Source organism: Pempheris klunzingeri, chromosome 8 (assembly GCF_042242105.1).
Source record: "Pempheris klunzingeri isolate RE-2024b chromosome 8, fPemKlu1.hap1, whole genome shotgun sequence".
NCBI lineage: Eukaryota > Metazoa > Chordata > Actinopteri > Acropomatiformes > Pempheridae > Pempheris > Pempheris klunzingeri.
Window position 1 is genome coordinate 5,011,221 of NC_092019.1, and position 13,074 is coordinate 5,024,294.

Sequence of the window (13,074 nt, forward strand, 5' to 3'; positions counted from 1 at the left end):
CTTCTTCTGATCATTTCTTGTCCTGATTCACCCAATGATATATTGTTCTTAATGCATTCTTGGTTATCTTAGCACCCTCAGTCTAACTCATCTAGACTAGTAGGTGATGTCTAGTGTATTAAGTGTAGGTGATCAATCTAAGAGGTTAAGTGGTGCAAAACTGCAGAAAACCTGATTAAAATTAATTATTTTTCTCTGGGGGAGGACCACTAGACCCTCATATTAAGTATGATGTATGTTTCCAAGTTTGCTTCGCCGTCACCCACGGGCTTTGTTAACAAATGCTCCACATGTCACCGCCTGTTGTGCTGTATAACTGAGGTCGGTGTGTTTGGGGTTGACAGCTCTAAACTCCGCCCATCTAAAAATCGTCAATGTTCTCATATTTAGGTAGAAGCAGACCGGAAAACAGTTTACTATAGATTAAATATTTGTAATTCTTAAGTCATACAAAAAATAAATGAACATTTTCTGAAACAAACACCCTTATTACATTTATATTTATGGCACTGTGTTTTTTAACCTTCACTTTTGGTGCTTTTCGTCACTCAAACATGTTGGTTAATGTCAATATGTGTTTTATTTTGATAGTCTAACCGGATGTCGTACGGTTTACTTTGAAGCGCTTTCCGCTCCTGTCCGTCGGTCCATCGACCTCCGCCGTTGCTGCCTTCCGCTCGGTCGTGACAAATGATCCGTACAAGCTCGCATCGACAACAATAACTCGGTCCAGTCCACCACGTCCATGGCAGTTGTTCTTTTCTCTTTTAGTAACCCCACCACTCTTTAAAAATTCCGCCTAAAAAGAAAAAGCGTTCTGTCCCCTCTTTTGGGTTTTCAGCAGACGTAAGTATGAACGTTAGCTAACCGCGTTGTTAGCATGCTAATTAGCATCTACCGGGTAGCACAGCGACATCTTACCAACAAGCTATGAATGCTAGCTATACGAGATTAAAGGTATGGTTAGTAGGATTATCACCATAGAATTAGCAACTGGATCTAGTTAAAGATTACTTATATTGAATGTGGCCAGGTAGCTAACGCTAATACCTTATGCTGACGTTACCAATGAATGCAAAAAGGACCTGTTAAAATTAGCTAGCTAACTTGGGTAACTGTAGCTATGTCAGAAATATAAAATGTATAAAATCTAATTCAAAACTGCTTGTCATGATTGCGTCGATTCAGTTTACTTTATTGCGGACCATGGTCCCAATTAGGCTAACATTTATCAAACAAATATAATCACAGAAAATATGTATCACATACAAATTAAATACAAACAATCTTTTTTCTATACCAATGTGAAACTCCCATGCTATCCTTCCCACACTTGCCTGTTCAGCTGCCCCACCAATGTTGACCCCTAGCTACCACTGAACAGATTTGATTGTCCAAACACTACTTAAATGTTAAAGTAACCCGCAGCCAGTGGGGAAATGATTGCTCTCTTTGTCAGCGACTGATTCTGAGTCTCCTCGTCTTTCCTTGCAGGTGTACAATAACTATCCAGAAGATCTAGGGGCAGCTCTATACCGAGAGCCATTTGACTTCAACGCCGAGCCACCTTGGGATCCTAGCTGATAGTGGACGAGTTCATCCCAGGGACTCATCCATGTGAGTAAATCAGGTGTAAATTGAAGAACTAACGCACCCTCTTTGATTATGTGATTGAGAATGTTTTCATAGTAGAAACATATGCAATAAAGCCATGTTTGTGTATGTGTGTCTCTTTTATTGGCTAAATCAGACCATTGCTTGATAACACATTGTGCCAAATTGTTTCACCAAATCTCTTTGACAGAAGGAATAAAAAAGACGCGTCAACAACCTGCATGCCCCAGATGAATCACAGTCTATAATTATTTTAGATCATGCCTCTCTATTTTCAGCACTGCTATTAAAATAACAGGATGCCTTGTACTGAGCTGCTTTTATCTGTAGCAGTTTTCATTTCCGATTTAGTTGTAATGTTTCCTGCTAATAGTGACGGCATTTTAATGCAGTTCTTTCTGCTTTGTAATGTAACAGAACTGTTCTAACCACTGACGTCATTATTTCGTCCAAAGGGGAAATGTTACGGCTGTCATAGTTAAGCATTTCCTAAGTTACATAAAGTCGTGGTTGATTTTTAAAGAGATGACAGGGTTGAGCCGTCTCCCAACCTTTTATGTAACCTTTTTTTTCCGCAGCAGACTTAATAACTAAAGCCTACACATGTTTTTGTACCTACAGAGTGTCTATTAATCACTCGCAGTATTTCACATACAACTTATCAGACTTCACATTGTTTGGGGAAGTAATAACCATCATTTGCCACTTTCAGGTATTTTTACAGTTACAGTTTAGAACATTGGAAACTTTGGCCCATAAAGTGTTTTAATCATATAGAAAGGACAACATACTTCGTACTATCATGCAGACTTTGTTCCACTTGTTGCCCCAGGGTTGTGTCAGTATCTTGATCATCCAATGATTTTTCTTCCGTGGAAAATGTCTGTCTGTAACTGACCTTTTTTGGAGCAGCAGCCCCTGCCTTGTCAGAGTTGTCAGCAATACAGCCAGCTTTCTAGGCACATTGTTGTTCTCCCTATTTAACCTCCCAAAGCCACAGCCGTGTCCCATCTGGTCCGGTCCAGACTACTTTGCTTCTCTGATGTATTGTGCAACATCACTGAAAGTAAAGTTGTGACACCATCGCCGCCAGTATTGTACCTTGTTTAATGCCATCAAAAAGAACCTTTACGGGTCACCAGTTCAGGGATTCATGGTGATTGTTGGGAGTAATTGATGGTAGAGTAAATGAACCCTGTGCCCCAGACTCTGTGTTTTCACAGCGGCTTTTCAGAAGAATAGGCCTCTTCCACAAAGCCATCCTGTAACGTGGAGCCTGCTCTGTGATCTGATTGGATGCTCACTGAAAATGACTTGTTTGATTGGGGAACTCATCAGAAAGGTTTAGGTTCCAGCTACTGAATAAACTAGAAAAAGAGTTGGACAGCATCAATGAATATGAATCCAAATATGATTTTGTTTTGCTGCTTGAACTTTGTATCCTCTGTTGACTTTTCTCTTTTTCTTGTACAGTTTGTTGCATAAGTCTAGGACCCCAGGGGCTCGAGAGGGAGCGAGCAAGACCACTTCGGACTAGCCACATTCTTTATGCCTGTTGGATTAGAAGAAAACGGTTGAGAGGATGAAAGGAATCACTGATGAACCACAGTATTCTGTTGGCCTGCTGGATGGAGGCACGGCCCTCTGTGACGTGATTGACAGTCACATTTATGAACAAACTCTGGTAAGGGGTCTCACTGCAACACCATGTAGGTTATTGTTACTGTAGTTACAGCATTGATTATTTCACGTGGTAAGGTTACATACAGACGTGTTTGCAATAGCTTGCAGTATTTTTATCCTGATTCATTCACTTGTATGTTTTCCTTCTTCCGCAGTCTGAGAAGAATGCATTTTTTGTAGCAGACCTGGGAGTTATAATGAGGCAGCATGTTCGCTGGCGAACCCACATGGCCCAAATTCGACCCTTTTATCCTGTCAGATGCAACAGCAGTCCAGCTGTTATTGAAGTTCTTGCTGCCCTAGGCACTGGATTCATTTGTGCTAACAAGGTACTCTTTCACAAACATGTTAGATCGCTGATATCAGCACAAGTTTCTCCACAGAAAACAAGAACATTTGACGTATTCGCTGTTTAAGCTGCATTCTTAGCTTGACATTGTTTAGTTAAGTGTTTTTAAAGGATTCGATACCCTTATTTTACAGGTTACTAAATTAGGTCCAGTGATAAACCACCTCTTTGTCCACCAAATCAAGTACTAGTGCATTTTAATATTCGACAACTCTTGGTCTTTTCATATATAGTTTATCATATATTGTGTCTTTAGTAAAGCATAGAGGATGTACAGTTGTGATTAAATGTCTGTTCACTAGTCCACTTACAGTATATTAATGGTATATTGTTCTGTCTTTGTCTCTTTGTATTTCAGTCTGAGCTTGAGCTGGTGCAGACCCACGGTATTCCCTCGGAAGACATCATCTACAGCGGTGTCTGCAAACAAGTGTCCCAGATTAAATATGCTGCTAAGAATGGCATTGACCTCCTGGTGTGTGATAATGAAGCGGAGCTACGCAAGATTTCTCGCTGCCACCCCAATGCCAAGTAAGTCCTTGACAAGTATTAGTCCTAGTGCCAGTGATCATGTACCATGAAAGCTGCTATTGTAACGTTGTCAGGTAGTCTGCTTTGTGCAATTGTGCCACTTTTTACGCATCATTAGATACTCCCCATCACTTGAAACGCAGTCTGTTGTTCCCCATCCTCTGGCATGTTAGGATCGCCAAAAACATAAGGATTTGTGTCAAATCAAGCTAAATAAAATGGCTTGGTCTCAGCTGCAGGCATTTTGGGATTTAATGCTAGCTTCTCAACTCATTCTTGTTGTGCACCACTTTGATTTAATTCATCCGGTTCCTTTTTCTCTCAGCAAACCAGTAACCAAGATCCTGTATTTGATTCAGGCTGCTGCTACAGGTTTCGACAGAAGCGTCTAGCCAGGACGATGAGATGAGCATGACATTTGGCTGCACCCTCAAGGACTGCAGGCATCTGCTGGAGAGGGCTAAGGAGCTGGGTGTGCAGGTGGTTGGGGTCAGGTGAGCCACAGGAATCTACCGTAACTGGTTATGAAGAACTTTGAGGAAACATACAGTACAAACTGTGTACAAGCACCACATCAGCAATTTGTTTAGTCCAACCTGCGACAGGATAATATTTTAACTTATTTCGAAGTTTGACCATTAACTGCCTTTTTTTCTTGCCTTTCAGGTCTCACATTTCCAGCTCCTGCGAGGATGACCAGGTGTACGTTCATGCCATATCTGATGCCCGCTGTGTCTTTGATATGGGGGTAAGTCATGTTAAATATTGTTATGCTGCTTTATGTTCTGGGTACTCGCTTGTGTTTCGGTTACACATTTACAAGCCTTTGTCTCCCTCAGGAGGAAATTGGCTTCAACATGAAAATCCTAGACATTGGAGGCGGCTTCAGTGGCTCTGAGGCCCAACTGGAACTGGTCAGTATCTTTGTATCTGCTTTTTGCATGATAATCATTAAGACCACTGTGGGGAGTATAACCTGTATAAGCAACACTGGTAACAATAAAGAGGCACTGCAGCCATCACCACAATGTCACTTGTACTGCATTTAAATCACATTCTTTTGAAATTATGGGGAGCAAAAGTCATAGTATGAAATATTCAAAATATACCTTGACATGGTTTTGACATTGTACTGCCCGGTCATAGTCATAGTCATGACATGATGTCTTAAATGTTATTTTTAAAGGTCTACCGAGTTTGACTTCTGCTGTTGTACCGGTGTCACCTCTGTTGCAGATCAATAGTGCAGTCATGTCTATGGTGGACCTGTACTTCCCTACCTCTACTGGAGTTTCCATCATTTCTGAGCCTGGCAGCTTCTTTGTGTCGTCTGCTTTCACTCTGGCTGTGAACGTCATCTCCAAGGAGGTGGTGGCACGCGATCACCAGGACCAGGCGCACGGTCAGTGGCGGGATATTTACCCAGGGCACACAATCATAAAGATATTATATTATATTAGATTTTACACAGCATACTGTAGGACCATGAGGAGGGCTGCCATTTTGAACGTCCAGAATTTGGCAGCATTGCAGCTGTAAAAATGTTATGCAACTGTTCTATGAAAGATTCATTTTGACGCATTATGTAAAGTCAAGCTAACAGATGTGCCAAAGAGAACAACACGAACCCTAATATGAAACAAAATATCAGCAGCGAGTTGAAAAAGGAATCCCTTACCTTCGATTTTCTATCATCTCTCTGAACAGATGATCCATCTCCCAACGATGAGCCAGAGTTCCAGTACTTCATGAACGAGGGAGTGTATGGATCATTTGCCAGCAAACTCTCTGAAACACTCATCACTGCTCCAACTGTTCACAAGGTGAGATTCCCAGTGGGTCAAGATGTGAACAAAGCAAAAGGATGCACTGATTGCAATTTATTTAAGGCTGACCTGCCAATTCTGATTTCTGATTCTGACTTTTTAAGAACTATAGTTGCATACACAAACAGCTTTTCTTAAGTGGAAAATTGAATTGTATAAAAACTAAACATTTTCTCTTAAACTGCACCAGGTTACAAAACTCTCACTCAAACAAATCTTGAAGTATGAAGTGCTTCACATTACACAAAATTGTACAAATGTAGTCCAACTGAGTCCAATTATTTTCTATGTCTTGAAAAGGCAAAGAGAACAAAACTAACATCAACTAGCAAGATCACAACAACAGTTATTTTCATTTCAGCCGCAATGTCTGTGATAGGGCTGGTCGTTGTTCCTCACTTCAAAATGGCAGAATTTAATCAGAATCAGTGCAGTGATTAGCAAGCTAGCTAATTAACAACATTACCAGTGAATCGTCGTGGAGCACATGCGTGTGAATTTGGCCAGCGTGTGAATCGGCTATATCTGAGACAGAGTGGCAGGTCACCAAAAATCAATGGGTGCATCTTTGTTGATGGTCATTTCTATGTTCTTCTTAACTGGGTTTTAAGATTTGTCAACATAAATTCAATCCAGTTTAATGTGTGTTGTGAATACAGTTCTCATCACCAGCTGATGAAGATTGTTGTGCGTTGGACTACTTAACCAATGATCTCTGGTCTGTGTGTTGGCAGAGCACATCCCTGGATGCCCCAGTGTTCAGCAGCAGCCTGTGGGGGCCCTCTGGGGATGACATGGACCAGGTAGTGGAGCACTGTCTCTTGCCTGAGCTCAACGTCGGAGACTGGCTCGTGTTCACCCAAGCGGGGGCCTACAGCCTGGGTCAGCCACTGTGCACCACCACAGACTCACCACCACCCCCTGTATACTATGTCATCTCATCTAGAGACTGGTAAGGAACTCAGGGGTGGAGTATTTGGGGTGTGTCCACAGAACATATAAAAACCTTGAGAATGTTCTCTGTGCAAAAAGATGTAGATTTTGTCTTCTATTAAAGGCCATTTTCCTCCACCAGGTTTGAGATGCAGGACTCTGGAGTTACCCACGAGGCTTCACTCAAGAACTTCTCATTGGTCCCTTATTTCCTCAATTCCTGCCAAACAGAGGCTGCACTGTCGGTCCCAGCTTAGCAATCACCAGACCAGAAAGACTTTCAGTTTTCCCTTTACTGGTTTCTGCTGCTAGCTTCCTCTGGCCTACATTCCACTGGAATGAACTGAACCGACTGTGCAGATAGTGCTTGAAATTGCTGGGACCAGACTGAATTCATCTCACAAACCCGAATGTAAAGTAAAGTAAGCAATTAGACTAGGAAACCCAAGTAGGTGTTAGTTAGTATGCAACAAAATGGATGACTCCAAAAAGACAGATTCATTCTTCCCTTTGCTTTGGGCATCCCATTGGTATTACAGTTGACACTGTAATGGTTTTAAATGATTATATTTGACACGTTATATTATCTGTATGTCCATTGCTGTTGTCAGTCTTGTAAAGAAAGAATTGTATCCCAGAGTGAAGCAGCGTATTTAAATGCAAACACAGTGCTGAGATCTTGTCGGCTGCTTCGCTACAGGACGTGTATTTATGATTTTAATTGGTTGTATAGTTAATTTTGTGTGATTTCAGCTTGATTGCATTATTACCTTTAAAATCAGTTGTCCTTCTCAGTGTTTTGAAAGGGAGGCTTGCATATGGAGGTGCATTTACTTGTCTGTTTGATTCAGTAAGTAAAGCCAGTCTGATGAACGTACAGTGTCTCCATGATATGCACTCCTGGAAAAATGATCAGTTCAGTCTGCTCTTGTGTGGTTGGGAAGCTACTGGCACCGTATTCACACGTAAAACTGAGTTTCAGTGTTTTTCTGAAGTGCTGAGTAGCTTGCTCGCAGACTAGTGACGGACCGGCATGTAAGTGCTATGTCACGACATAGCAAAGCAGGTTTTTTTACTAGATAGCATGTGCTGCAGATGGAACAGGGAAAGTGTTGGTGGATAACGAATCAGCTGACATTGAATGGGGTCTTTTTAAAACATAATTTATAATCCTAGGGCCCTTCTTTGCTATTCCTATCGACATTTCTATTGAATTTGTTTAAAACTAGTTTTTCAACATGAATGTTAAAAGAATATTATTTCCCAACTGTGCAAAGTGTGCATCATCTATCTGTAAAGTTGTCTTTCAATCTGTGAGGGGAAAAAAGGCATGATGAATTATAGGGCATTTGCCTGTTGAAAACATATATTTGTGCTTGTCAACGTAAACAGTAATAAAAACCTCATTGACTGGACTGTGAATCACTGTGTCTGTGTGTTTATTAGCATTTCTTGGTGAAACCCTGTTGCTGTTACGACCTATCCACTGATAGGAAACCACCTCCAGAAATGGTTTCATAATACAGTGACTTAATCCAATTCCCCTCCTGGATAATGTGATCACAGGCTGAAGGGGATTTGGTTTGAGGAACTAAATCTCTCACAAGGGTCAAAACCATGGAGGACCAACATGAGTTGTAAGTCTTTGTTATGGTGTGTAAAAAGAGGCAGGACAAAATCTATTTTAAAACAGATCCAGAAACATCTAAAAATCATCACGACCAAGACAAAATATATGTGTTCAAGTTCAGTAAAGAATTCCATTTTCCCTACAAGAAAACATCATTGTGCAAAATCCTTTTTAAAATGGATAAAAAGTAAAAAATGTTCAGTGTTTTCATACATTTTTTGGTGTCAGATCCTTCGTTTCGTACCAGCATCAGTTCATATGGGCCTTGAGGTGAGAGCTCTGATGGGACAGGTAGTGGGTGTTACCTCTGACTCTGAGGCTTTGTCAGGTCTTTGCACAGCGGTGTTGGAAGGAGAGCAGATGGGAAGAATCTGGACGGGAAAGAGGAGACCACCTGAGGTGTGTTTGAGTTATTATCCTGGCCTAAAAGACTAATCTGGGTCTGACTGGCTTCAACCACATTTGTCACAGTGAAAGGTCTCTGTGGCGTGACTGCATTAGAGTTAGGCTGTGACACAATATTCCCCCCAGAGTCTCATCTTCAGAGCTCAAATCTGTTTTAGAGTCTTTTGTATGAACTCGAGAGAATCTGTGGGATGGACATTACAGGAGCAGCCATCCGAAGTGTTGCAGATTACACCGGTACACTGGAACCATCGCTGAGAGGCAGCGGTGTGTGTGTGTGTGTGTGTGTGTGTGTGTGTGTGTGCAGAGGAGTCTCCTCTGTTGATGTAAGTCTGCTGCTCTGGTGGATCTGTGGCCTCTAAGTTGTGTGGACTGTTACACACTGTAAGGAAAGCAGGTTTATTCATTTATTCACTGATAAACTTGCTCCTAAAAACCATATCCACACTTATCATATGACCATATGATTTAACTTTACTCGGTGTATATGTATTATTACATATATTTGTGTATGATTATGTGTGTATATTGGTATCTTAGTTGGCAAACCCCAAAATCCCTTTACAGAGAGAACAAGGAGGAAAGTGAGGAGCATCCTGGCAGCTCATGGAGCTCCAGGAGGCACTATTGGGTCCCTCTGGCAACTAAAAATGCATTTAAGAAGTCCTTTATCCCAAGTGCCATCAATATCCTTAATTCAACAGGTGACTGATAAGATCTAAACCACAAACTGACGTGAGCTGTGTGTTTGCTTTACCAACTGTCTGTCTGTCTGTCTCTTTATGCTGTTTCTTGTACTTTGGTGAGTTGAAGTACATTTTCCATCCTGCTGGACTATAATGATATATTCTGTTGTATTCTATTCTGTTATATTCTACTATTGTCACTTGGGGGCAGCAGAACAAGCTGAAAACAAAACATTGACATATTATCAACCTATAAAGGTAACATGGAGCAAGCTGCTTGCAAACTATTGAATTTTCACATTTCTGGCAGACACAGAGCAACATTGGCAATTATTAGGAGGCATGTTTCTGGTGACCTGACAAATGTAAACCAAAACAATGATCCGAAATAGTCTAAAAGCCTCTGCTGCCCAGTTTGCCACTGCTAGCAACACCTTTCACATTCCACAGTGTCATTCAATCTATTGTCATTATAGAAATATTGATTTTTGCAGCTCTGATCTAAGCACATAATACCTCCTATTCAAGAAATGTCTTTTATGAAATGATGTGTTGTGCAGAACTACATTATGGAGTGACCTCTGCAGTACTAGTCGTGGTGTAACATGGTTCAGTCTTTTATCTTGATAGGATTGTCAGGGTCCTCACGTGAGCAGCAATGGCACAAAAACACACATTTTTCATGGGTCCTGTGTTCTGTTACTGGTCTCTGGCCAATCAGGTTGCCCTAGTTTTATAAGCATGCGATGGAGACCCAGATTCTTGGCCATACAACAGCCTCCTGGTATTCCTCAATGGACAAATGGATTTTTTTTTAGAATATAGTGGCAACATTGCCCCAGACATTATAGCTGCTTACACAATACCAACCAATTTTCAAACCGTGTTGAACAGCAAGTAAGAGTCACTGTTCTCTTTTGCTGCTACAGAAATGGATGTTCATCTCTCTCTAAAAAAGTAAAAGCCTCTTAGAAGACAGTGGAACAGCTTATTGCTCCTCTTTATTCCTCATGTGCATGCAGGCCAGCATAATGCCCTTTAAGCTGTGCAGCATCTGCGCCTCTGTGCTTGGAGCAGAGGGTTTGTGTTTGAGGCCTGGACTGACCCGGTATTAACAGGCACAGTTACCCCCTCATAGTCAGTCCTGCCCCGGACCTGCAGAGATATGTCCCAGACAGCACTAAGACAAGTTATTTTAAAATCTCCCTCTCCAGCCGGCGATTGTGTTACCTCACTGGGAGTAAGTGACTGACAGGAGCTGCTGCTGGTTCACTGATCTATGAATGAATGCGGAAAATGGTTCAATAAGTTATCAGTGTGTCTTTTGTCCACGTTGAAGGCCCTTTTCATTGAATTCTGACACATTGATTTAACAACTCCAGAGGTCATTTGATAACCCAGCGCCAGAGAGACTAGCTGCAGAGATCTCTGAGGTTTTGTTTGACTTAACTCTTGAAAAAGGTTACAGGGTTGTTTTTTTGGCAGAGCACTGGAGCTGGTTTCATTAACCCTTTGTGTTAAACACTGAGAATAACTCCTAAAGCTTTGCCTCTACTGGTCACATGACACGGGACATGTGTAGCAGAAAGTATGACCAAATGATTAAATGATTAAAATGATTAAAAGAGTTTAATACCAAACAATGATATCTGTAGTATTGCCCATTGTATTAACATATTATCGTCATTAGATAACATAAGAACACTGCCCACCTCACGACAATGAGAAAGCATTCAACACTGAAGTATTATGTAAGTAAATCATTAAAAAATGCAAATAGAAATTGTTGATGTGAGATTTGTCTTGTTCTACTTTATTAAACATCTATTAAAGTCCAGATGATGATGATGACTGCAAGGTATAAAAACAAAATCAGTAATTTCGGTTAGAATAGGTTCATTTCTCTTTGCTTCGGTTAAGTGGGAACTTGTGCTGCAGATGACAGATAAATAAAGAACCTGACCCGGGGCAGTGAAACTGTTCTTTCTGCAATATGCTATCTTGACGTCTCCTTCAACAACAAAAACTCTCAGTTACATAAACAACTGGGATGTTTATTTATCTGATCTCCTGCTTTAATGCAGAACTATTTGACAAATGGTATCTGGGACTATTATAGAGACCTGAAGCTACGCAATACAGAAGGCTGTGTTCCTCTATATGTCCATATGCACACATGCACATGGACATGGAACAAATACTTGGCTGTCTGCGACTAATACTGATCTCATTATGAAAGGTAAACCCTGCCACCTGCTGGTGTAAAAAGACAAAAGCTTTTATTGGATTAGGCTGTAGATTAGAGAGATAACTAAAGATTAGCTGGGTATCCCTTTGATTTCGACTTACATTAAAATGTTTAGTCTATTATCTTTTTAAACAGCTTTTTATTTGCTTAAGAAACAAAGTGAAGGCATTTTTTTGTAAAGTTTTATTGTACGAAAAGAGGATTTGCATTGTGAATTTAGAGCAAGACGTGCAAAAGTCATTGTGGATTATGAGTTTATTTGCACAATCGCATTGCATCCTTGTGCCATCCCTCTGATCCATGCTATGAGATGACTTCCTCTGCCCCCTCCTCTCCTTAATGTCTGCCATATCTAGGCCAGTTCCCCCCTCTTCGACCCAGGACAGGGGCCAAGAATCAAGCACTAGTCTCAGTCTGTAGTTTTCTTTAGTCAGTTTCACTCAGGTTTAAGCCTACAGATCTCAGCCCCCTGTCTTTTTCTTATTTCTGAACCAGCAGAGCATGCTTGCACCACTGCTGCTTAAATCATTTCCTGGACTTCATAGGGCTTAGATGATGTGGGGATTTTACGCACTAACAACATTTTCCATGGGAGGGAGCCCAACATGAACAGACTCCCAGTCCTTTTCCCGTTATAGAGCTCAGATGTGAGTTGGTTCGGTTTTTAAATATAATTCTAGAGTAAGAATAGCAGCATTAAAGTCAAGGTCCCACATGAATGTTTCCATTCCCCGAGTGATGCTGACAATATGCCAAGTATAACCATGTTGTTCCCTTAAGATCTGGTGACATGATATTAAGTCCTGATTGCTAACAGAATGGTGGTTATTATATGCTCACTTCTTTATTCCAATGATAACAGAATCCAGGTCTGTATTCAGGTCATAGTGTTATTTATTCTATTTTTCATCTAAATACATTTAATCAGTGTACTTAACACACATTTTTGAGGTACTTGTACTTTACTTTCCATTTCATGCCACCTTATACTTCTACTTCTTTATCTTTCAAAGGGAATTATGGTACTTTTTACTCCACTTCATTTATTTGACAGCTTTAGTTCCTACTTTGCAGGTATTAGAATTATGTTATATTTTATGGGTAAAGCTACCCAGCATATGACCATACCATCATACCATACAGTATAAAATAATTAAAATTAGCTCCAC

At 40.8% G+C, this 13,074-nt stretch overlaps 1 protein-coding gene across 1 annotated transcript; it reads left to right on the top strand.

Moving 5' to 3' along the window:
- Window positions 1-656: 656 nt before the first annotated feature.
- Window positions 657-8,358, top strand: LOC139205249 (antizyme inhibitor 1-like). Its single transcript, XM_070835406.1, has 12 exons — window positions 657-846; window positions 1,495-1,617; window positions 3,088-3,298; window positions 3,453-3,626; window positions 4,005-4,177; window positions 4,537-4,671; window positions 4,844-4,925; window positions 5,017-5,091; window positions 5,414-5,579; window positions 5,885-6,000; window positions 6,738-6,955; window positions 7,079-8,358. Exons 3-12 carry the CDS (start codon window positions 3,197-3,199, stop codon window positions 7,191-7,193), a joined length of 1,356 nt encoding a protein of 451 aa, XP_070691507.1. The 5' UTR covers window positions 657-846; window positions 1,495-1,617; window positions 3,088-3,196; the 3' UTR covers window positions 7,194-8,358.
- Window positions 8,359-13,074: the final 4,716 nt, after the last annotated feature.

Bases quoted from the DNA above. Each gene is read 5' to 3' on its own strand.
- LOC139205249 (XM_070835406.1), top strand. From the start codon at position 3,197: ATGAAAGGAATCACTGATGAACCACAGTATTCTGTTGGCCTGCTGGAT. The intron at 3,299-3,452 runs GTAAGGGGTCTC...CTTCTTCCGCAG, and splicing joins ACATTTATGAACAAACTCTG to TCTGAGAAGAATGCATTTTT. The intron at 5,580-5,884 runs GTCAGTGGCGGG...CTCTCTGAACAG, and splicing joins TCACCAGGACCAGGCGCACG to ATGATCCATCTCCCAACGAT.